The sequence below is a fragment of the Bos grunniens genome, chromosome 12, assembly GCF_055505025.1.
Source record: "Bos grunniens cultivar Pamir isolate PY7600 chromosome 12, Bosgru_T2T1.0, whole genome shotgun sequence".
Lineage (NCBI taxonomy): Eukaryota > Metazoa > Chordata > Mammalia > Artiodactyla > Bovidae > Bos > Bos grunniens.
Window position 1 is genome coordinate 28,874,935 of NC_141176.1, and position 25,005 is coordinate 28,899,939.

A 25,005-nucleotide genomic window follows, 5' to 3' on the forward strand; every position below is an offset into this window, starting at 1 on the left:
CATCATACCAGAATTATTAAGGACTTCACAATTTAAAAAGCAACTGGGAGACCAAAAGGCAAAAACAGACACTTACCGACTGTGACAAGTGCATCTCCTCTTCTTTTTTCTATTCTTGAATTTGACAAAACCGTTTCCTTATTTTTTTGGCATGTAAAAGGAGAGTGTTTCGCATGACTTGGAAATTCAGAATCTGTCAGCTCACCATCTTCCATAAAAGCTTTAGCAATCTCTACTGCTTCTGTTTCAAAATAGTTCTCTGGGTCTTTGGAGTCAGTAGAACAAATTTCTGTATTTGTTTTCACAAGATCAGGAAAAGTTTCCGTTTTCCCAATTTCCTTTTTTATATATTTAGGCAAAGTTTGCTTTTCCCCCAAAAGATGAATGTTGTCAGTGTGTGATACTCTGGTTCCTAATACTGACTGTTGTTGGTCTTGCTTAAATTCAGAGAGATACGAAGAAACTTTAATAGAGTGATTATTTTCTGATGAAGCACTTTCAATGTTATAGTTGTTTGATAATTTAAATTCTTTATTGTAGGCTTTTTCCATTTTGGAGCTTACAGAGTGTTCTGGGTTTCTTTTATCAGTACAAGAGACAGGAAGTATCTTTGATACATCTTGCCTAGAAGTAGGTGAATGCTGGAGACTATATTCAGTTCCGATTAAATCGAATTCTTCAAACATTCCCTTAACTTTGCATAAGGCACTCTCAGAAACTGGAACGTGTTTTCCACTTGCTGTACTAAATCCAGAGAAAGCAGATGATAGTAAATTTGGGGGGTTATGTGTCATAGTATTTTCTTTTCTTGTGAATATGTCTGAATGCTCGTCATTACTTTTAAATGATACTCTGGAAAAGAACTGCTTGGCACGGTCTTCTGACTTAGAAAATACCTGTCTCGCTTTTTGTAATGCAGAATCTGACACTTGGACAGATTTTCCACTTGCTGTGTTAAAAATCCCACAAGCATTCATAGAAGAGACAGACCTGGGATGCTTTCCCATGTTAAATTTACATCTATCAGAAGTTTTCAAATCAACATGACGAAGTGGTATCTCAGAAACTTTCTCCAATCCAGAAATACTTTGGTCATGTTGTAAAATCGGTTCACTTTGAATGTCAGGAGAAACATCATGTGAATGCATATTATGTTCTTCATTATCTGGAGAGTTAGGGAAAATAACATCCTCTGAGTCACCCAATGCCTTATGAGAATCTGTCACAGTTTTCGTTTGGTCAGTGCCTGATTTCGTCTCAGTGTTTTGCTTAGTATATATGTTCCTGCAGTTGTCTGTAAACCTCTCTCTGACTGTTGTTTCACGTGAAACAAAGGCTATTTGATCACTTGCTGTACTGTATGCAGGTGGTTCGGTCTCAAAATTATTTGAATTAGATAAGGCCACTTCAACAGCTGTCTTTTTATTTTTGCATGGTGAAAACTTAGTCACAAGTTTCAGAACACAACTATCTTTGTCTACAGCTTGTGGGTTTATGTTTGCTTCTCTTATGGTGGGTATTACTTCAGAAAAACTAGTGTTTTTCCTGCCTTTGACATTCTTTACTACTGGCTCAATACCGGAATTATCAATTTTATTTTTTGAGAGATTCTCTGATTTATTAAATCCCTCACTGGAATGACAAAAATCAGAATATGAATAGCTGTTAGGCATGCTGTTGTTTAAGGAAGTTGAATCTTGCTTTTCAGAGAGGCTTTTGTCATTTTCAGTTATACTGTTTGAACTGTTTCCACATGAAGGATTTCCTACGTAATCCCTAGTATATTCCTTTAAACATATAATTTTGGAGGAATTTATTTTTTCTGGTTGATCATTCAATTCTCCTTCTCTAAGCCATTTCTGGGCTTCAAGTAGTGAAGCCTGACTCACAGAAATTTTTCTACCATGTCCTGTGTAAAACGCTAAAGCTGAGTTTTCAATGGCTGAACAAGTGGAATGGTTTGTGTAACACGTTATAGGACTTTTTGCTGTTTCTTCTTCCATATTTTCATGTACTTTAACTTTCAGAGAGACACTATGTGATGTGTGGAGATTTTCAGTTTGTCCTTGTAAATGATCACTTAAGAACCTGGGTGGCATGGCAGTCTCCTCAGAAACAAGCTCTTTCTCCTCTAGAGAATTCTGCATCTCTTCATGCTTTGGGGCAGTTCCTTTAACTATCTCACATGCTAAGTCAAGCCCTTCCTTACAAACCTCTCTGTCCATTAGCATTTTTGCCCCTTGGATAAAATCAGTCACTTCACTATTGTCTTGCTTTGTTTCATCAAAAAGATTTTTCACTGTGTCCAAAGACTCTTTGGCAATTTTTACTTTTTTCCCACTAGCTGTATGGAAACCCAACGTGGTTGGTTCTTTGATCTTTTTGAATTCACATTTTTCTCTTTGCTGCAGTGTCAGTATTTGATTTTCAATACCAGCTGGGCTGCTTTCTTGCAACATTTTGTTTTTGAACATACTGGTTTCCTCATGACTTGAAATGTCTATTTTGTTGATATTTATGCCAGAAAGTAATTCAGAATTTGAGGAATCTGAAAAATTATTCAATTCTTTTTCTGTACATTTTTCATCAAAGAAATTTACAACTTTATTTAAAGACTCCTTAGAGACCCTTATGTTTTTCCCATTTGCAGTCCAAAAGGACAAATCAAAAACACCAAAATCTTTTATATTTTGCCTCATCTTATTAGCAATTGGCTCCTTTTTATTTGACTTATTAAATGTTTCTTCAGCTTTCATAACTTCCAAACAAGTTAAATCTGACAAACTTTCTTTAATTGGAATGTTTTCCTCTTTCATAAAGTGATGAGATAATTTCAGATGTATGTTGTATTGATCAGTATATGGTAAGCCACTTTCGTCTTTATGAACATAAACTGTATCATTTTTACTTGAAGCACAGCCATCAGATTCTCCTAAATTACAAACAAAACCAATACATTTGTTATCTTTGTTTTCAGTATTTCTCTTGAAATCTTCAGTATTTTCTTTGACAAAAATGCTGGTGGTCATTTCAAAGTTACTTTGTAGTATCAGTTGGCATTTATTATTTTCCTCACTTAAATTTTTATCATTGCTATAATTTTCTACCTTAAACATAGAAACATCAGAATTGTTACACTGATTTGAAGAGAAACTTCCTGGATCTACTTCTGCAGGAGTTTTCTCACTAACTTTCTCGATGTCACTGAACAGTTTCATGGCTTTCTGCAATGCTTCATTAGAAACATTCAGTTTTGTGCCACGGGCTGAATAAAAGCCCCTAAACTCTTCACCTTTATCTGTTAAAGAACCAGAAACACTTTTGTTACAGTTGGTTGTTGACAAGCAGATCATCTTTTGCTCACGTCCAGCTAAACCTTCACATTTCTTGCTATCTATGTGACTGAGAGATGGGGTACTGGCTGTGAGATGAAGATCAACATCTTTCTGCTCCTCAGAAGTGGTATTCAAGACAGTCATCTGGGTTTCAGGCATTTCAAATGGATTACTCTGTAAAATGTGGCTTGGTTTTCTGAACTGTGTAAATTCAAACTGACTTCCTGATTCTTCCAATATTGTAGAAAGTTCTGTAATTTCTGCCTTCTGGCTGGGTGTTAAATTATGGTTTGAATTGAAGTCTTGCTTTAAAGATAAAACTGGAGGAGTTGTGTGACTGTTTTCACCATCAGAAACAACTGCACCACTCTGCACATACCCACACACTGTATCAACTGACTGTGAATCACGATCATGAGGTTGGCCTCCTTTCCTTTGATTTTCTAATGATTTTACAATTTCAACCCAAGGTAAGCTAGCAGGATAATGTTCTTCAATATCCTTGAAGAGCATTTTGCTTTTCTTAATGTTGTGTTCAGAGAGTTTTATCTCTTTATTAGAAGCTGTTCTGAAGCCATTTCCAAAACTGTGACTTGAAGTCAAATCTGAGAGTCCTGCCCATTTGTCCTTGCAAAAGTTATTTCTGTTTGATTTTGTATCTGTATCTAGGGACACATCTGGCTTTGAATCTTGACCTAGAGTCATCTTTGGTTGTTGCTTTACGCTATTTCTATTCTTCTCTATAAGACCATGGACTGTATTTGATGAGACAGAATCTTTTGTAATGGACACTTTGGCTGCTTGTCCACCATCCATATCTGTACTTGTTACTCTAACAGAGTTTTTGAGAACAGGTTCTCTTAAACAACTGAGGTCTGCCTCATGAACTTCCTTAATGTTTCCTAAAATAGGAATATTCCTTTCACTAGTTGTTTGAAAGATATAATTATTTTCACTGTCTGGGGAGAGTTCTTCAGAGTTTGGGTTGACAGTTCTTTTTGAAATTAAAGTAGTTTCTTCCTGGTCTTTATGGATGACTGTGAGATTCATATTTTGGTGGCATTGTACTTTCACAGAAGGTAATGCTCCTGTTATATATTTTTCAGGTGACAACATCTCAGCTTTCTTAGAATTTTCATTTAAAACACATGTTTCTTGATTGTCTTCCATGGAAATATATTTAGTTAATTCAAAACCTGCTTCACAATTCTTAGATTTTATTTTCTCTGACATTTTATATGATTGTTTTCCTCTAGGAATAACAACTGGATTTGACAGAAGATCCTTGGAGCTAGGAGTTAAAATGGTGGTATTATCATGGTCATGTAAAAAACTTTCCTGGAATTGGAAGACAGTATCATTACATTCCTCTGAATGTGGCAATTCAGGGCAACATACTACAGGCAAGACTTTTTCCTTTATATCTGAAACACCTTGGCTTTTTGGATTATCTTCACAATGCTTGTCCTGCAAGCATGATACATAATCAGTTTCTGTGGTTATAAATGACTGCCATTTTTCCTTATTAATGTTTGTTTCTTTACAATAAAGATCCTGAGATATTGTTTTATTAGTAGAAGAACTGCTTTCATTATTAAAACATTTTCTCAGAACTGTCCCAAAAGAGCTGGTTAAAGACAAAGTTGGTTCTTCAGAATCATTCTGTGAACATTTTTTTTGGATAGAAGAAGGCAATGAACCTAAGCATGAAGACACAAAGTGACAAGATAAAATTCAAGTATCATCAATCACATTCACTAAATATTTTAAAGATAGTGTCTAAAAAGATAGTGTTTAAAACAAGAATTACGTGAAAATCAAGAAGTGAATGTCAAGTTTAAAGGAGAGAATTCTAAATATTCTCTATTTTGAAGTTACATTTCGCAACTAAAGATACAGAGGACCTAGTATTTTTAAATAATATTTATCATGTCAATTAAAATTAGTATGTAGCTAGTTGCCATAAGTAAAATTCAAAGTATTTTTGTTAGAAAATAAACTTGGAAAAGAATTCTTTGCTAATATTGATGTAATAGGAGTTAGAAAATCAAGGTAATGAAAAGGAACTAAAAAAGTAACCATTTCCTTTGGTTCAGTCTTTCACATTGAAGAAAAACAAAAAATGAACTTTAAAAACAGGTTCTACACATGAAGGGCCTGAAATATTACTTAATCTCAATTATATATGCAAATATTTAGTTAATTTTATTGACCTTCTGAATCTATTAACAAGTCAAAATTATTAGTCTCATTTTATTTATTCACTAACCACAGTTTTGTTGGTTTTATCTCTGATTTATACATTTTCCTCTGGAAATTAACCTAAATCTCAAACAATTCTGTACTCCAGTTCCACAAAGCCCATTGTTCATTACAATATTATCACCCACTCAAATATTCTCAGAGGGAGATAAAATCACCTTTTAACATACAGTTTGTATGTGTTAAGTCATGTCTGATTCTTTGCAACTAAATGGACTATAGCCACCAGGCTCCCCTGTCCATGGAATTTTCTTTCTCCAGGGGATCTTCTCGACCCAGAGACTGAACACACATAATAGCTACTGATAAATAAACTTTTGCTCAAATAAAAAATGGCTTTTACTATGCACACTGCTGACACTAAGATATAGTAATAACTCTAAGCAACCTCTAAATATTTAAGAAAACTGTGTAACAACAACAAAAATGTCACTATTTTATGACTGCCTTACATTAAACTTAGCTAACAATTAGCTTTTTTTCCTGTTTTTTACCTGCTTTAGAGAAAATACATATTAAATAGCACAACATATTTATAGAACTGTCCAACTTGCATATAACAAATACTGAAAATTAGAGCAGGAATTAAGTAGCCAAGCTCTTGGTGTTTATCAATCACATGCTCTGTCTCAAGAGTTATGATTTTATATATATACATATATATGTGTATATATATATGTGTATATATATATATATATATACACACACACACACCATGCAAATTGATCCAACAAGTTTGAATGGAATGATTCTGAACACTGGTAATTAAAGGCCTAAACAACGTCTGATATGGAATATATAGATTTTTTTTTAAATGACAGAAGACCAAAAAAATTATAGAATGAAAGTAAGCAGTATGTTTTTAAAAAAGGTTAAAGATACACATGTTCAAATTAAAAATTTATCACCATCCATAAAACTATATACACTATTTACATACACACAAAGAGGTACCTGAATCAACATTTGTAAATGTATGTGGTGCCTCCAAAGGCTTTGCTTCAAATTGGGCTGAAGAGTTAGTTAGTTCTGATTCTTGGTCTTTCTGTATTTTCAGTCCTTGATAAGCTGTTTTATCATTTATAACATAAATAAACTTTTTTGTTTTCTTTTTCAAAGTGGATATTAAACCTGTGTTCTTCAAAGCTTCTGAAGTGTATTTGGTAGTGGCTGGCCAGCTCTCATTATCCCCTGAACTTGAACATACAGAATCCTCTTTCTGTGAGTAAATAGTTTGTATTTCTGATTCACTTTTAGAGTCTTCTGGTTCTTTTTTCAAGTTTGAATCAGTCACATTATTTGAGAAATCTTCTCTAAATATCTTTTCAGGAGATTCTCTTATCCTGAAGATAGATTTTTTGGTGTCCTGAAGTGGAGAAGAGTCACTTAGTATTTGCTTTCCCACAGTAGTGGGATCTTCATGAGATTCAAGACACTGCCCTTCATCTGTCTTGTTTACCACTGTTTCCTTATTTAATATCTTCACTGTTTTTGATATGCTTGAAATATGTGGCAAAGAATTTTCTAAAGTAATGAAGTTGGTACACTCTTTCTCTGTGCCTATGAGGTCTTCTTCTGAATTAGTTTGGTCACAAGAGGAAATATGCAGTAGAGACGTTTTCTGCACCTGGGTTCCATTTAGACCCGAGAGTGTGAGCTGAGACCATTCAGAGACTGAAGATGGTAAAACTTCCCTGGAGATTATGTCAGTTCCATTCCCAACGGGCTTTTGCTTTATTACATTTGAATCTAATGGATCACTGTCATTTGGTTCTGTTTCAGATACAAATGAATGTTTACTTTCTGTCATTTCCTTTTTAGCTTCTTCACATTCATCTGTTTTTGTTTCATGGAAAATATTTTTCCTACCCTTGCCAGTTTTTCTTTTTTGTAGCTTTTTTGTTTTATATTTAGAAACACATACTGGCAAACTATCTTCTTCAGAGATACCTGCAACTGTTTCATGTACTTCATGTTCTAGGACATTTGGCATTGACTTTTCAAAATGGTCTTTGCAGCTATTTACTTTACGAAATGAATCCTCTAACATTTTCTCCAATCCTGTTAAAATTTAAAATATAAGTATTACTAACAACATTTTATAACACAACCATATAATTTATATTACCCTCAAACCTTTTTCATAGAAATAGTATAAACTAAATAATGCATAATTTAGCATTTGAAGAGCTATCCTGAATGCTAGCTATGTTTTGGGTAGGGAGACACCAACCTTGCCCTGTTCTTCTGGTCAAGACTGATTCCAGTGTACTCATAGCCTTTTATTCACACTCAATCTCTAATAACCTTTCTTTACCAGGTCTATACAATAAAGTTTACTCAATTTTACTATATAAACACAATTTAATATTAAAATTTATCAGATTGTAAGTTCCAAATTAATTTTGTGGCCCTACAACCAACAGTAAAATCTGATTTTATACAAACACACACATACAAGATACCCAATCCTACACATTTATACAGTTATACACACATACTAAGAACATGCAGTGATCAAGACCATCCCCAAGAAAAAGAAAAGCAAGAAAGCAAAATGGTTGTCTGAGGAGGCCTTACAAATCTGAGAAAAGAAGAGAAGCTAAAGGCAAATGAGAGAAGGAAAGATAAACCGATTTGAATGCAGAGTTCCAAAGAACAGCAAGAAGAGATAAGAAGGCCTTCCTCAGTGATCAATGCAACAAAATAGAGGAAAACAATAGAATGGGAAAGACTAGAGATCTCTTCAAGAAAATTAGAGATACAGAAGATAATAAGAAGAGGTGGCAACAATACTCAGAAGAACTATACAAAAAAGATCTTAATGACCCAGATAACCACCATGGTATGATCATTCACCTAGAGCCACACATCTTGAAGTGAGAAGTCAAGTGGTTCTAACGAAGCATCACTATGAACATGGCTAGTGGAGGTAATGGAATTATAGCTGAGCTATTTCAAATCCTGAAAGATCATGCTGTTTAATTGCTGCACTCAATATGCAAGCAAATATGGATAACTCAGCACTGGCCACAGGACTGGAATGGACCAGTTTTCATTCCAATCCCAAAGAAAGGCAATGCCAAAGAATGTTCAAACTACTGCAGAATTGCACTCATCTCACACGCTAGCAAAATAATGCTCAAAATTCTCCAAGCCAGGATTCAATAGTTCATGAACTGAGAACTTCCAGATGTTCAAGATGGATTTAGAAAAGGCAGAGGAACCAGAGAACAAATTGCCAACATCCACTGGATCATCGAAAAAGCAAGAGAGTTCCAGAAAAATATCTACTTCTGCTTTATTGACTATGCCAAAGTCTTTGACTATGTGGATCACAACAAACTATGGAAAATTCTGAAAAAGACGGGAATACCAGACCACCTTATTTGCCTCTGAGAAATCTCTATGCAGGTCAAGAAGCAACAGTTAGTAACTGGACATGGAATGACGGATTGGTTCCAAATTGGGAAAGGAGTACATCAAGGCTGTATACTGCCACTCTACTTATTTAACTTATATGCAGAGTACATCATGCAAAATGCCAGACTGAATGAAGCACAAGCTGGAATCAAGACTGCTGAGAAAAATATAAATAACCTCAGATACGCAGATGACTCCATCCTTATGGCAGAAAGATAAGAACTAAAGAGCCTCTTGATGAAAGTGAATGGGGAGAGTGAAAAAGTTGGCTTAAAACTCAACATTCAAAAAACTAAGAACATGGATGGCATCTGGGCCCATCACTTCATGGCAAATAGATGGGGAAACAGTGATAGACTTTATTTTCTTGGGCTCCAAAATCACCGCAGATGGTGACTGTAGCCATGAAATTAAAAGATGCTTGCTCCTTGGAAGAAAAGCTATGACAAACCTAGATAGCATATTAAAAAGCAGAGACGTTACTTGGCTGGCAAAAGTCCATTTAGTCAAAGCTATCATTTTTCCAATAGTCATGTATGGATGTGAGAGTTGGACTATAAAGAAAGCTGAGTGCAGAAGAATTGATGCTTTTGAACTGTGGTGTTGGAGAAGACTCTTGAGAGTCCCTTGGACTGGAAGGAGATCAAACTGGTCAATCGTAAAGAAAATCAGTCCTGAATATTCATTGGAAGGACTGATGCTGAAGCTGAAGCTTCAATACTTTGGCCACCTGATGCGAAGAACTGACTCACTGGAAAAGACATTGATGCTGGGAAAGATTGAAGGCAGGAGGAGAAGGGGACAGAGGATGAGATGGCTGGATGGCATCACCAACTTGATGGACATGAGTTTGAGTAAGCTCTGGGAGTTGGTGATGGACAGGGAACCCTGTCATGCTGCAGTCCACAGCGTCACGAAGAGTTAAGACACAACTGAGCGACTGAACTGAACTAAAGAATATGGAACATTCCAATAACCTGATTGAGTAACTTTTGGTGTATCTGCAACCATGCTTACTTCCTAATTAGAGATAAGGTCTTAACATTTTGTTAGAAAAATTCTAAGTCTTATTGTACATCTCTAAGTTTTGAGTTATGGATTTTGTTTTGGGGTCACAATAGCATCTTTGAATAGTATTGTCCTAGCATGATGTTTAAACATTTTAATCTAAATGAAGTTAGTTTCTGTTCTCAATACCTTCAGTAATAAAGAAAGGAGAAGTAACGTTTTTTCTCTTTAAGAAAAGATGAGCAATTATTTCAATGATGTCAGTTAAGAACAGTCATTCAATTAAACAGAAGGGCTTACCATGACTTTCAGCTTTTGTTTGATTTTTGTTGTCACTGTCTGGCCCAGAAGGGATAAACTTATTATTTTTCAGACTTTCATCATGGTTAGAAAAATATGTTTTCAAAATCTGCAAAAGTTATATTTTAAAATCACTAGTATAGAAATTGTCACTATGCACACAGTATATTCAACTTATTTTTAAATAGAGAGACAGTAGATTTTCATAGGAAGTCAAAGAAAATCACATATAGAAACAGGTTTAGAGACTTTCCTAAAGGCTTATAAAATCATAAATTAAAGAATGAAAAATTCAAGATAAATAATTTCTCAAGGCATTCAAAGCAACCACAACAGTTTAACCACTTTGTCATATTTACTTACAGCAGTAGTATCCCTAGGAAACACAGCTGCAGATGCTTCCTCATCTTGGACTGTAAAAAAAAAAAAGAGTTCAATTTACCTATACTGTATTATACATCATACACTAAAATTAATGTAAAACTTCTGTATTTTTCAGTTAGACCTCAAAAGAAACATGCACTGTTGGGTTAAATAACACATTTAAAGCAAAATGAATTAATCCAAGTATAGTAATTAGAGAGGTCAATCAACACAGTGGATAAGTTATATTCACATTTCCTTAGTACCACTGATAAGCTGGTAAGAAACTATAGTTCAATGATTCTAACTTGAAGATAATACTGTCCACAAAGGCTTAGAGAATCAGATTAAGTTGTGAAACCATGATTTAAAAGCCAAAGCTTATAGATTTTAGTATTTATTTAGATAATACAGTTGAAAGGTATATCATGTTAAATACTTCTTACTTTTCAACATGCTTTAACCTATATTATTTCATATAAGCAAGAAAAGAAGACAGTTAAATGCCCAACTAAAGAGGAATCAAAATGTAATGTAGTTTTGCTAAAGTAAAAAAAATCCCAGTTTGTATATAAATAAATTTGATGCCTCTAAAATACTATTTGCTTCCCTGGTGGCTTGGATGGCAAAGAATCTGCCTACAAGGCAGGAGACCTGGGTTCGATTCCTGGGTTGGGAACATGGCAAACCACTCCAGTATTCTTGCCTGGAGAATCCCCATGGACAGAGGAGCCTGGTGGACTACAGTCCATGGTGTTTCAAAGAGTTGGACACAACCGAGTGACTAAATATGGCAAAATACTATTTGATTCACTTGAGATTTATCTCGATCAACACTACATAGAACAAAATTATTCTGAAATAGTAACATACCTAATGAAGATAGATTCTCTAATCTGGTTACTTATTATCTTTTCATAAAATGTTTTAACAGAAGCATTACAGGTGATAATTTATCAACACTGTCTTATATAATATACATTCACAGGTATTACCTATGAGCACAGTAGAACTAAGTGTTGGTGGTGTGGCCAAAGAACTTGACCAAGACATATCAGGATCCACCTCAGCTCCTAAACTTTCAGAAATACGTTTCGGTGTCTGACCCTGGAAATAAGAAAAATCATTTATTTCACAGAAGTGAACAGATGCTTGAGAATTTTTCTTTTCACTTATTTTTTTTCATGTATCACTTATCGAATGCCTATGTGAGTCAGCAGGTACATAACGGTAAGACTCAGAGCAAAATTATGACAGCATTGTCAAATTCTCAATTACTACATAGTACTACACAGTAAAAATAAACTATTTACCTTTATGAGCTTTGGTGTATGAAATAAACTTCCACATACCACTGGGGATAAAACAAGAGACAAAATTACTAAGTTTTATATTTATTAGAATTAAGAGTATATGAAAAATAAAAGGCCCTGTTTTTAATCATACCTGACTTTTCTCTTTGTGGTGTTACATGTGTACATCGCAGAACAACAGGACTAAAAGGAAACAAAACAAATCCCTCAATTATTCAAAGAGAATGAAAATAGCAAAAAGAAAAAAATACTAATCTTATTTTAAAAAAGGAATCCCAGTCATATCAATTAGAATTATACTAGTTTGTAATATTCATAGATTACTTTTTTAAAAAGGAACTATCTCATGAAGAATTAAGTAACTACTAAGTTATGTTTAAAATCCCTATTGAAAGTAATGTATAAAGTAATCACAAATTTTAGGTGCTAGGAATCGTATATTTTGAATTTAAAAATTATATAAAGTGAATCTATGACAGCATCAAACTCTCTGCACAGATTCAGAGTATACAAATTATTTTAAACTGGATATTTCAAAGACATTGCTTTTCATCATTTATTTTTGTTACATAAAAATTCCACAGATACACAGAAAAACAGTGAATTAAATGTTATAAGAAAAACAGAGTAAATGTTTCTAATGTAAAAATTATTGTACTCAAGGATTCAATCTAAAAGGAAATTATTTTAAAATAGAAGATCCTCTACCAGGCTCTAAGGCAAAATATTACAATGATGATTAGATTCATCTCTATAAAAAAATATCACATATACGAAAATGTTTAATACAATCGCTTCATCATACCTTTCACTAAGAGAGGAATTTGGAGGTGGGCTGATAACATCATTTGCTTGATTGATTTTAGCCTTCACCCTGCAACAACTTTTATGTTTACTGTTGGCAATATCCTTTCCTGAAACATACAATAATGCAGTGAGGATGTGTATGTTCTGGATTGTGAATTTTTATTCTGTAGAAGTATTTAAAAACAAGTCTCATCTATACTGGAAGGAGAATATATGCGGAATTCAGTTTGAAGTGAATTCCTTTCCAAAAAGTGATGTCTCAAAGGATGTCTGACTCCATTCAACATTTATGTATATAAATGCATAGAACACTTTGAATATGGTTCAAGATCGGTGGTTTCCAGGGGTCTAGGGGCAAGGAAGGGTGAATAGGTAGAACACAGGGGATTTTCAGGGCAGTGAAACTATTCTGTATATACTGTAATGGTGAGTACATGACATTACACATTTGCCGAAGTTCAAAGAACTATACAAAAAAATGAACCCTAATGTAAACACAGGATTTTATTTAACAAAAGGTATCAATACTGGCTCAGCAATAAAAAGAAAACACAAAAGAATAGAAACTGTAAGAAATAAAAAGCAAAAAAAAAAAAAGAAAAAAGAACCGGGCAAAACAAAGTTCACATCCTAGTATTTTCCAAATAACCTGAGAATCTCATAAATAAGCAAAATGATGGTTAAAATAAACTCATGTGATTTTATGCAAAAGGAAAGACTTATGAGAAGAAGAAATAGCAAACTTCCTCATGGAATTTAATGGATAATTTTTTAAAAATATTTTAGATATTAGAAGTGAACTAAGTAGGTGAAAAATAGCTTAAGTCTTACATATCAATACTGAATTTAAAGTAAACTTAAAAGCAAAAGGTCTTGAGACTAGTCAACAGAATTATTAATGTACTATAAGCTTAAAAAAGTTAATGCTTCTGTTGTGAGTCCACAGCAGCCTTATTAATTCATTCCTATCCTTCCCTGGTTATAGAAAGACCAATCCCAGCAGATTACAATTAGAAAATAAACCACCAATTCTAGGTATGTCTTTCAAGGTTCAGTTGATTCATTATACGCCATTTTACAGAGGTTTTCCTGACCACACTAAGACAGATGGCTGTTTCCTTTGCTATGCCTACAACACAGCGCTTTGTACATGCTCCTATTATAACATACACCAACCAGCATATTTGTGTATTTTCTCCTATACAGGACTGAGGTCCAGAGGTCAAAGGCCATCTTATTCAGTTTGTATCCTTAATGCCAAGCAAGCTACTAGGCACAAAGTAAGCACAGGATGTTTGCTGAATGGATGATTCCCTTTCTCAAATGGATGATTTCCACATTTCATTTGTTTCACATTCCCTGAGGCTCTATCCTAGCCCTCATCATGATCAGTTTTCTCACCAGATGTGATGACTTTTTCACTTTTCAAACAGAGTTGATTCCTACAGCTTTCCTACCTGTATTCTTTCTTTAGCTTCAGACTTATATCCTCCAAAAGTTCTTAGGACATCAACACCTTCACATCCCAGTACTATCTAAAATTGCAGTCCAAACCTAACTTTTTTTCAAACCTCTTCCCTCTCAAACCGGCTTTTCCCCCAGAGCTTACAATTTCTACGAACGTCACCACTATGTTCTCAGTCATGCCCTGGACCTATGATTTGATTCTTTCTTATGAATTCTCTATATTGAGGTTACTGCAGGGTCCCCTATTTCTACCTTCCATATCCACTTTCACGACCATTATTCTAACTCGGGCACTTGCCTCCCATCACCTGGAACATTATATATATGTCTGCTAATTGATATCAGTCCTGGGTGTTCATTGGAAGGACTGATGCTAAAGTTGAAACTCCAGTACTTTGGCCACCTTATGTGAAGAGTTGACTCACTGGAAAAGACCCTGATGCTGGGAGGGATTGGGGGCAGGAGGAGAAGGGGACGACAGAGGATGAGATGGCTGGATGGCATCACTGACTCGATGGACATAAGTCTGAGTGAACTCCGGGAGTTGGTGATGGGTAGGGAGGCCTGACGTGCTGTGATTCATGGGGTCGCAAAGAATCAGACACGACTGAGCGCCTGAACTGAACTGAACTGAATTGATCTCCCTGCCTGCAGTCTTGTCTATGAGTCGCCAATTAGTTTAAAATGTACCATCATAACCTCTATTTCCAGAGATTTTAATTTAACAGATTCAGATAAGTGCTTGGAATTGTCTTTTTCAATCAGCACTTCAGGAGAGTCTAATGGTCCAGGCATCACATTTTGAAAAGCACATCTCCAAAGACAGCTGCCAAATCTTTAGGCTTTCTAAACAAGATATTCATTTATTCTACAAATACTTACTGAACACCTACTATGTATGCCATTAGGTATGCAATAACATGTTAAGAAAATCTTTGCCCGTTACCTATACCCCCTTTCATGTGTACGCTTCCTAATACCATGAGTTTCCTCTTTCATAGCACTTATAGGACAATTGCTTAAGTAAGATTCCTTCACTAGAAGCTAAATAAGTGAAACAGAGAATACTTCCTAGAAGCTAGGAAGTATACTTCCTAGAGAGATGAGTCAAGATCTGAAAGATGAGTGTCAATTAGCTAGGCAAAAGCTTAAAAAGTAAGTACTAGGCAGTGGTAACAATATGTAAAGAGCCACAGAGCATCAGTTCAGTTCAGTTGCTCAGTCGTGTCCGACAATTTGCGACCCCATGAATTGCAGCACGCCAGGCCTTCCTGTAGTTCCAAAAAAACAAAATTCAGTATCACTGAATGGTAAACTGAGCGTGTCTAAGAAGGAAATTACGGCAAGATGAGGCAAGCATTAATGAGAGAACAAATTATAAAGGACCATGTAGATCGTATTAAAGAGTCTGGATTTTATCATGAGGGCAAAAGGAGGTAATCATAGGTTTGAAGCAGGAAGTAGCATGATTAAATTTACATTTGTTTTCTCTGTTCAACAACTTATCAAATAAATTTAATTTCTTTAGCCCAGCATGCAATGTCTGCCACCGATCTGCCTTTTTTTTTTAAGCCTCAAGTTGTTTACTAGTCCTTTTCAAACATATAACACTCCAGTCTGAATTACTTGATATTAACTTCACAAACTACATATTCTTCCTCATGTTCTTTCTATGCCTAGAACATGCCCACTCTACTCCATCTTCAAATTTCTGAATCTCACTTATTCTTCAAGGTTTAATTCAGTTGAATTATTTCCTTAACTGCCCTCAGTACTATTTATGCTTTCTTTCTTAATTCTCATTATCCTTTTTGTACTTTTCTTCTGACATGTACCACATTCAACCTTAAACTGTACATAATCTGTATACTGTTAGCTCCTCTTACTAGAGAGTAATACTCCAAAGAAAGAGTATGTTATTTCAATCAAGCAAGTGATAAGTATATAATCTTCTTATATGATAAGTTGGAGAAGGCAATGGCAGCCCACTCCAGTACTCTTGCCTGGCAAATCCCATGGACAGAGGAGCCTGGTAGGCTGCAGTCCATGGGTTCGCGAAGAGGCGGACACGACTGAGTGACTTCACTCTCACTTTTCACTTTCATGCATTGGAGGAGGAAATGGCAACCCACTCCAGTGTTCTTGCCTGGAGAATCCCAGGGATGGGGGAGCCTGGTGGGCTGCCATCTCTGGGGTCACACGGAGTCGGACACGACTGAAGCGACTTAGTAGCAGCAGCAGCAGCATATGATAAGTTGTAAACACCTGGCATACAGGCCAGAGAAAGTGCTACCAAATCAAAAGACATTATAACTATTGTTAAAAAAAAAAAAAAAAACTCTGTCCTCTGTGACAGCCTGCAAAAATACAGTTTAGTTCAACATCAAAACAAGCCCTAGGTTTTTCTATATAGGAAAGATATAATTTATCAAGTCTCAGTGGGTAGGATATATTAATCAAAGGAAGGACAAAAAGGAACATTTATCAAGGACCTACATTATTTTCTTTAATCAAAACCTAGGTAGTATTTTAATCATTTCCACTTTTCGGGTGAGAAAAGTGGCCAGAGATCAATGTGACCAACCTGATGTAGTTAACAACAGAGTTGGGATTTTTAGCACAGGTTTGTCTGAAGTACTGGGTCATATTTTCCTAGTCAACTACATCACATTACTTACCTGAATCCAATCTGAATTTATGTAATTCCTTTAAAGGAGATTGGTACAGTGGCAGAGTTAGACTTTGCTCTTTGAATATTACAGGAGTTGAAGCCAACTGATGATAAGGTTTCCTTTGTGGTGTTTTAAATGGGTTTGTTTCATTACTGCTGATTTTATATTCTGATTCTTCTAAAGGTTCAGAATTACAGAGTGGAGCTTCTGAAGAAAGTTCTTCAAACCAATTAAGGCTTATTGGTCCTAAATCTGTAAGGAAAATAAAAATCGTGACACAATAAAACCCATCAGCCAGTGAAGATTATGATACAGAAAAGGATGCTTGAGATTTTGACTGTGAATTACATTTGCTGCTGCTGCTGCTGCTAAGTTGCTTCAGTCGTGTCCGACTCTGTGCGATCCCATGGACTGCAGCCTACCAGGCTCTTCCGTCCATGGGATTTTCCAGGCAAGAGTACTGGAGTGGGTTGCCATTGCCTTTTCCGGTGAATTACATTTAAGGCATACTAATTAACACATTATTAACTGGAGGATTTTTGCAGAAGCTAACACCAGTGATTTGTTATACAAGTAAATACTGAAGCTTCCCTGGTCAGTAACGTTTGTGTAACAAAGACGTATTAATACTTATTTGGTCAATAATGAGTTCAACAAGTTCATTAGTCTGTTCTTTTATGAATCTGTAGGAAGGTAGAACAGAAACTTCTTACAAGATTACTAGCTATATTAGTTCTTCTAAAGTTTTCTTTTATATTCACGATTCAGAAATAAAAATCATCCACAATAAGAATGCAACCCACAGATACTACATAAATGGCTGTGACAAATCTACAGGTACACAAGACATATAAACTCACAAATCAAGTGGAATAGATTCTCTGCTAGAGAACAAAATGTCTCTTATGTTCTGTACTTAAAGTAGTGGTTCTCAAAATGTGGCCTGTGGACCACTTAGGGGGAGGTTCCCCAAGACCCTTTCAAGGTATCTGTAAGGTCAAAACTGTTTTCATATTAGACATCATTTGCCTTTTTCCCAATGTTGACATTTATAGCAGTGGTGGGTAAAATTGGAGACAGCTTTGCCTGAATCATGGCAGTGGCCACAAACTGTACTAGGAGTTACTATATTTTTCATCACCATGAACTTGTTACAAAAAATCAAAAAAGCAAGTTTAACTTAAAGTGTCCTTAGTGACAAAATGGAAAGCACACATAAAAGCATTTCTGCATAACTGAAGTACAATAGTTATTCGGAAAAAGCACTCATGTGATGAGTTGTGAGCTGAATTAGCACTTTTCATGGAAAGCCCTTTTTGCTAGAAAGAATGACAAGTTATTTTGAATTGGGTATTTGGTGGACATTTTCTTGAAATGAATTGAGTGAGTCTGTTACTGCAGGGAAAACAACAGTTTGCTGCCAAAGATAAAATGTGAGTTTTCAAAGGAGAATTAGAACTTCGTTCTCTGTGAGCTTGACATCTTCCCAACCTGAAAAGACTTTTCTGATGAGATCAGTGAAGTAACCAATGTGATTTTTTAATAATGTCTAATGGAATGTGTCAATATTTGGGATATTTGTGTAATTCAGAACATCAGTATTTTTCAAATAATCAAACCATGGATGATGTCACAACATGGGTAAAAGATTTATTCAGGAGCAAGAAAGACTAATTGAATTTAATGTAAAAAGAGTATAAAAAATTCATTACATGGTTTCCCACATTGCAACTTTTAAGAAACTCCCACTTAAGTTTGGTATAATACCAAAGAAAACTACCCACAATAAAGTGAAAACAGTTAATTAAAAACACTCCTTTTTCTAACTACATTTTCTGTGTAAGGTATGGTTTTCTTCATATACCTCTATCAAAACATATTGTAAAGAATTAAATGCAATTCTTTGAGAATGAGCATGAGAATCCAGCTATCTTCTATTGAGCTAGATAGTAAAGAGAACTGCAAAATTTTAAAGTAATGTCACTCTTCACATTTTTCTTGGAAAAGTTATTTTTCATAAACATATTATTCATGTTAATATGCAATGAGTTTATTTTTGTTATTAACTTAATGTTCTTAAAAGTTCTTAGTTTTAATTTCTAATATGGTAACCTAGACAAAAGCTCTCAGTCCTCAATCATTTTAAGAGTGTAAGGCGAACTGAGACCAAAAAGTTGGGACAACTTCTGCTATTATGTTACTAATGCTTCTGACTTGCTAGAAAGTCTGCTTTAAAAACAGTTCTACTCATCAAGGGGCCAGTTTCCTCTTTATCCACCACAGGTTCTACACCGATCATTTGGTTAACTGTAAATGATTACTTTTCTGATTTATGACTTCATAAAGCACAGTTTATGGTGTAAACAAAAACGTGAAGCACTGGACTCTTTTCAACAAGCATGCATAATTACATTTTTCTGAAAACATTTTTCTCAAACGATCAATTCGTATAAAAAATCTGTTAATACCTGCTTTGTTGCATCGCGCCTTAAAAATGTCAAAAAAAGTTGGCCTCTCTTTGCATCCAATCGGCATTTTTATCTACACTATTGCTTCAGAGTTTGGTGAGTCTGCAAAAGAGAACACCAAAATACACTTTACACAGATGCAGTCCTTGCTAAATGAGTCTGAGGTAAAACCGGAAGCGGTAAACCTGCCTGAAGCTACATTGTTTATTTTAAAACAAGAATCGAACTCACCGCGGGGAATTAAGTATTCTGTATTTGTGCAGTCCAATAGAGCAGCCATTAGCCACATGACTCATCTCAACTGTGGCAAGTCTGCTCAAGAACAGAATTTTTAATTATTATTTAATCTTCATTAACTAGTCACGTGTGGCCAGTGGCTGCGCAGTTAGCAGAGGGCTATTAGATAAACACCGGGTAACAATTCCCAATCAGTAAATTTTCGTTAACACAGCAACTACCTGGGAACTAAGCGATGAGGCAGATACAATGTGCCACAGACTATGAAACATTTTCCAAAACAGCAATGTTCCGGTAAAGTAACTTCATCGTGATTCCAATGAAGGAAATTTCAGCCTGGGACATGTGGGCCGAGCGGAGCCCGAAGCTGGGCCACGGACTTCCGGGGACGGGGCGGGGGGGCTGGAGCCTCCGGCCGAGGAGCTGGTCCCTTCTCCCTGTCGGTGCGGGGCTGGCAAGGACCAGCGAGGGCAGGAGGCTCGGTTCCCACCCGAACACCGGAGGCGCTCCCCGCCGCCTGAGACCGCGGAAGGCTGCCCATCTCCACCCCTGCCAACACTAACCGCCTTCAGAGGTGAAGCTGGTTTATTTTTTTTGGCCAGAGGAGTCTGACAAAACGCGCCGGCACTCAGATAAGAAACCGGATCCCTCACGCTCCTTCGCGGAGACCCACCGCCCCAGACAGCAAACTTCAGCAGCCGCACCTCCGCCCACCGGGTTTCAGATTCTCGCGCCAAAAGCCTGCTCTCGGGATATGTCGCGCGATGACGCCATGACGCAGCACGCAGCGTATACGCCCACCGGAATCAGAGTTTGGCTGCGCCGTAAGTGCTGCCGCTTGTGGCGAGGGCTAAACCTTGTGTCATTCCGGAGTCGCTAAAGAAAGAGTCGGGATACTCGTTCTCTTCTTCCGAGCCTTCAGAGTACCAAGCCGCGCTGTTTGGAGGGACCACGCCCCATGTATACGCCCTGCCTTCCCCTCCTCCGCTCCGTCTCTCGTTTGGATGGCCGCCCCCAGCCCCGACGCGGCCTGCGGTCTGTGAAAAGTCTTTGTTCTCTACTAAGAGGGCGTCGCCCAAAGTGGGCAGACGTTAGAAAACCCCGCAGTGGTCAGTCGGCGCGGATAACTTCTTCCCCAACGGAGAGCTCCTTATAGAGTGGAAGGGGCTGAGATTTGAAGCCGGAGTACATTGGTTATAGACTGCGTGTTGCTGTTGGGCAGCAGAATTTCAAAAACCTCTCAGACTCTCCCGGCTTGAAAAGTTGTTAAGCCTATCTCAAGTCTCTTGTAGTTTTGGATAATACTTCCTCCTGCAGGCTTCCGTAGTATCCTTGACGTATCCTTGACGCTCCTAGGGTACTAAGCACCTGTTTTGTGCCTGACTTGCTCTTGAAACTGCCCTGGAAGACAGCAGTCTCACTCACAGAGTATGGGCTGTGGCTAGCACAAGGCTTAATTCAGGTGTTTATCGTAGGACCTAGAAAGCTTTCAACTGGATTCTGAAGGTGATAGTGGCTCATAGGGCTTGCTACTATACAAAAGCTCCTGACCAATGAACAGTGAAAGCAACTTTGGATTCGAAAAAGGGTGCCATTTACTTGGTACCTGAGGTGTCATTTTAGTTTGATTATAATCCTTGGCTGTAGACACCTTTCCAATACACATAGATACAAAAGCATGTGATCATCTAGGTCTAAATAGCACAGATACCCAGGCCTGTGATCTTTAGCCAGTAACAGCTACCTCTTAATGAGCATCTGTGAGTTATTCTTTATGCTTTATAAGTAATATCACATTTAACCTTATGATAATCTTATAAATTTTTTAGTATTGTCAGATGGGGAAACTGAAACATCCAGTTGATTTATAAATAATATCACATTTAACCTTATGATAATCTTATAAATTTTTTAGTATTGTCAGATGGGAAAACTGAATCATCCAGTTGAGTAAGTTGTCTAGTAAACAAGGCCCAGGTGGACAGAGGGGTCCATGGGGTTGCAAAGAGTGGAACACTACTGAAGCGATTTAGCATGCAGCATGCAAGTTTCTGTTCAAGTCTTTTACTTAAAATACTTAACTATCCTGTGATTAAGTCTGCATTTAACCTCTAAGAACAGTTTGCTTCTGAAATTTCCCCTTTTGGGGAGAATTCTCACTAGAGTGGACTAATGAGACCGGTTGGCATGTTATACAACCCTCTGAAATATATTTTTTCGCTAAGTACACTGTCCCCCCAACCCCCATAACTATGCTTCTTGCTGCTGCAGAACCAGGTTTTTTACATTTATGTGTCCTGCCATAATTCTGTCTTCTTTATGCTCACTCTAATAGTGCAGCAGCTCAAATTTTGCTGCTTGTATTCAATCTTTTTTATTTTTAAAACACAGTCTCTGAAATTGTAAGTCAGTATAAGATTAAATTGGAGCTTCCCGGGTAGCTCAAATGGTAAAGAATCTGCCTGCAATGCAGGAGACCTGGGTTTGATCCATGGGTTGGGAAGAAGGGCATGGCAACCCACTCCAGTATTCTTGCCTGTAGAATCCCATGGACAGAGGGGCCTGGTGGGTTGCAGTTCATAGGATCACCAAGAGTCGGATGACTGAAGCGACTATGCATGCATAGGAATAAATTAGAATTTGCTAATTAAGGCATGTGTGTGAATAAGAAGTTAAATGAAAAACAGCTTTGAAAAAAAAAGATTCAAGAGCAGTGAATTGAAGAGAAACAGAGATCCCAATTAGGGATCAGGTGGCAATTAGGCCTCTCTAGGTAGGGATATCGCCTTCCCTCCTCCAATTTGGGTAATAGGCAGCAGCACTCGTCAGAATCTGAAATAAATGGAGAAGCTCCGGAAGAACGTGAACCAACGTGACCCGGAGAAAAAGGGGGCGGATGAAGGTGGAACACAAAACAAGGCCTGAAACAAACTGCCTCGGGATATTGCGCTGCGCCTGGGCGCCAGGTGGTAGGATGGAGCGCATCTTCTGTGTTCCCTACAGCTTGTACCCGGGCTATGGGAACATGCTACGTTTGGGCCAGTCTGGACTCTCTGAGCCCAGACAACCGCACTGGAGGCAAACCAATGTTCCCCCGACTTTCCTGGCCAGGCCCAGGCTGCTGATGCCCTCCAATGCCTCCGACTGCTGCGTGGACCCTTACAAGAGAGCCCAGCTCATGGCCGTTTTCTCCCATATGAACCCTGGCCTGAGCCTGCGGCTGCGCAAGGCCAACACCAAGGATGTGGGCGTGCAGGTGAGCCTCCGGGTGGGCAAGTCGGTGCAGTGCTCTCTGGGGCCTCGCACCCTGGACAGCCTCTCCCCCTGGGGCAGCGCAGGCCACAGGGCACCCGCATCTGCATGGGGCGTCTCTTCGTCGGTGCCCGGCCACTGGGGTGAGGTGCGACTGCGGGAGGAGCTCTCGGGTCCTCCCGAGGCTGGCCAGCCGCCCCCGCCACTACCACCACCATCACCACCACCAAGGTCGGAAGAGGATCCCCCTGAGGAACTTCAGCCACGTGAGGAGCTGGTGGAGGAAGACTCCTCGAGTCCTCGGAAGAGGAAGAGCAAGCCGGCCCCGGTAGACTCCAGCCAGCCGCTTGGGAGGCCCAACTTCCAGGTGAGCTTTCTCTCCCCTAGCCTTAGCCTTCTTTTTTTCCCCTGCCATTTCTGGCTCCATGAGAGCAGAATCTTATTGCGCTTCCTCCCTTTATTTGATAAAGGAGAGAGGAAGTTCTGAAAACATGTATTTTACATGTCCTGTGCGGGTTTTTAAAATTTATTGATTCGACTGCTTTGGGTCTGACTGGCGGCACGCGGGATCGTTCCTTGCAGCGCGCCTGCTTTGCTCTCGTTGCGACTCTTGCTCTAGAGCCCCTGGCTCAGTAGTTTCGAATGTGGGATTCTTAGTTTCCAACTAGGGGTCCAACCCACCTCCCCGTATTGGAAAGCAAATTCTTAACCACTGGACCACTAGGGAAGTCCCTGTGTTTTTGCTTTGTTTCTTTAGCTTTTTGGTAAAATAAGCCAACTTTAAGCCTGTGAAACCCCCAAAGTTTGGGAACCATAGCTGTTGCAAATGAGGCAAAAGAGGGGTTTTGGGTTTGTGATCAGATCTTCATTTTGTGCAGCTGGTGCTCATGGCCTTGGGGAAAACAGATTGGAAAAGCCTGAGAAGCTAGAAGGGTCCCAGAGTAATCAGTCCTTGACAGCTGAGTTCATGTACTGACCTTGAGAATAGCTATGAGTGAGGTTAAGGAAGCTTCCTGTGTTTTACTTATACAAAACCACAAGGATAGCAGGATCTGGCTTTTTATCCTCCTCCTTCCTTCACCCCTCAGGGCTTCCGTTGTGTGGCTTAGTTGGTAAAGAATCCGCCCGCAATGCGGGAGACCTGGGTTTGATCCCTGGGTTGGGAACATCCCCTGTAAAAGGGAAAGGCTACCCACTCCAGTATTCTGGCCTGGAGAATTCCATGGACTGTATACAGCCTATGGGATCACAAAGAGTTGGACACGACTGAATGACTTCTCACTTTCACTTTTGACCCCTCAAGATAGTAAAGGATTTTTCCTCCTTATTTGCAGTTTTTAGAACCCAAATATGGCTATTTTCACTGTAAAGATTGTAAAACCAGATGGGAGAGTGCTTATGTGTGGTGCATCTCTGGAACTAATAAGGTAAGTGAAAGTGAGTGGGAAGTGGGAGAATGGGGTGGGCATGGATGTTAAACGGAGGAAGACTGTGTGTCTTAATGGAATGTGACCATAACGCAGCCTTAGTGCCAAGGACATAGTAGGTGCTAAGCAAAGGCTTGGACTGAACGAAATTGGGCTGTCCACAAGAGCTTGAGCTCCTGAACCACATCCTGGTGTTAAATTTGGTTTGGTAGTTGCATTGGACAAAATGTTACCTTATTTAGATGAACTCTTGACCTTGTATACATTGGGAGTTGTTATAATTTTTTTTTAAATTGGGGTATATTAATAGTTGCCTTACAGTGTTGTTAGCGTCTGCTGTACAACCAAGTTAATTAGATGTGTGTATACATATATCCTCTCCCTCTTGGACCTCCCTCCTATCCCACCCCCAGTCCGGCCCATCTAGGTCACTACAGAGCACTGAACTGAGTTCCTTGTGCTATACAACAGATTCCCCCTACCTGTATAATCAGTTTTTAGTTGGTGTATTGTAACAGATTTGGGCTTTAGCTCTAGAAAACTTCCTCTGTCTGTCCACAAGGTGGGGCAGTGAGAGAAATAATTTATTGTGAAGGTTAACATTGAGAGACTGACTCATTTAGGCTCCATGCCTTAATTTGAATCAGTTGTCAACATACTAAGTTTGGGAA

General features: G+C 38.0%; 2 protein-coding genes across 52 annotated transcripts in view; one reads left to right on the plus strand and one right to left on the minus strand.

Moving 5' to 3' along the window:
- Positions 1-20,499, minus strand: part of BRCA2 (BRCA2 DNA repair associated) — a 52,710-nt gene extending 32,211 nt beyond the window's left edge. For 5 of the 7 annotated variants that reach the window (XR_015138110.1, XR_015138111.1, XM_086329426.1 and 2 more), the window contains exons 1-11: positions 20,219-20,390; positions 19,419-19,520; positions 16,957-17,202; positions 12,810-12,918; positions 12,138-12,187; positions 12,005-12,045; positions 11,687-11,798; positions 10,692-10,741; positions 10,329-10,437; positions 6,552-7,658; positions 77-5,035 (exon numbers count right to left, since the gene is read on the minus strand). Coding sequence is in view for 4 of the 7 variants with exons in the window: in XM_086329426.1 (XP_086185552.1) it covers positions 77-5,035; positions 6,552-7,658; positions 10,329-10,437; positions 10,692-10,741; positions 11,687-11,798; positions 12,005-12,045; positions 12,138-12,187; positions 12,810-12,918; positions 16,957-17,202; positions 19,419-19,485 (6,850 nt within the window). In the remaining 3 variants the exon portion in view is untranslated. Of the gene's footprint in view, positions 1-76; positions 5,036-6,551; positions 7,659-10,328; positions 10,438-10,691; positions 10,742-11,686; positions 11,799-12,004; positions 12,046-12,137; positions 12,188-12,809; positions 12,919-16,956; positions 17,203-19,418; positions 19,521-20,218 lie in introns of those variants that run through there. The other 2 variants (XM_086329424.1, XM_086329428.1) reach the window with 2 other exon arrangements.
- Positions 20,500-20,940: 441 nt separating this feature from the next.
- The window catches only part of ZAR1L (zygote arrest 1 like), a 104,877-nt gene continuing 100,812 nt past the window's right edge, over positions 20,941-25,005 (plus strand). For all 45 annotated transcript variants that reach the window (XM_086329467.1, XM_086329489.1, XM_086329491.1 and 42 more), the window contains exons 1-2: positions 20,941-23,274; positions 24,242-24,334. In XM_086329467.1, the coding sequence (XP_086185593.1) occupies positions 22,552-23,274; positions 24,242-24,334 (816 nt within the window). In that variant the 5' untranslated portion in view covers positions 20,941-22,551. The remainder of the gene's footprint in view (positions 23,275-24,241; positions 24,335-25,005) is intronic.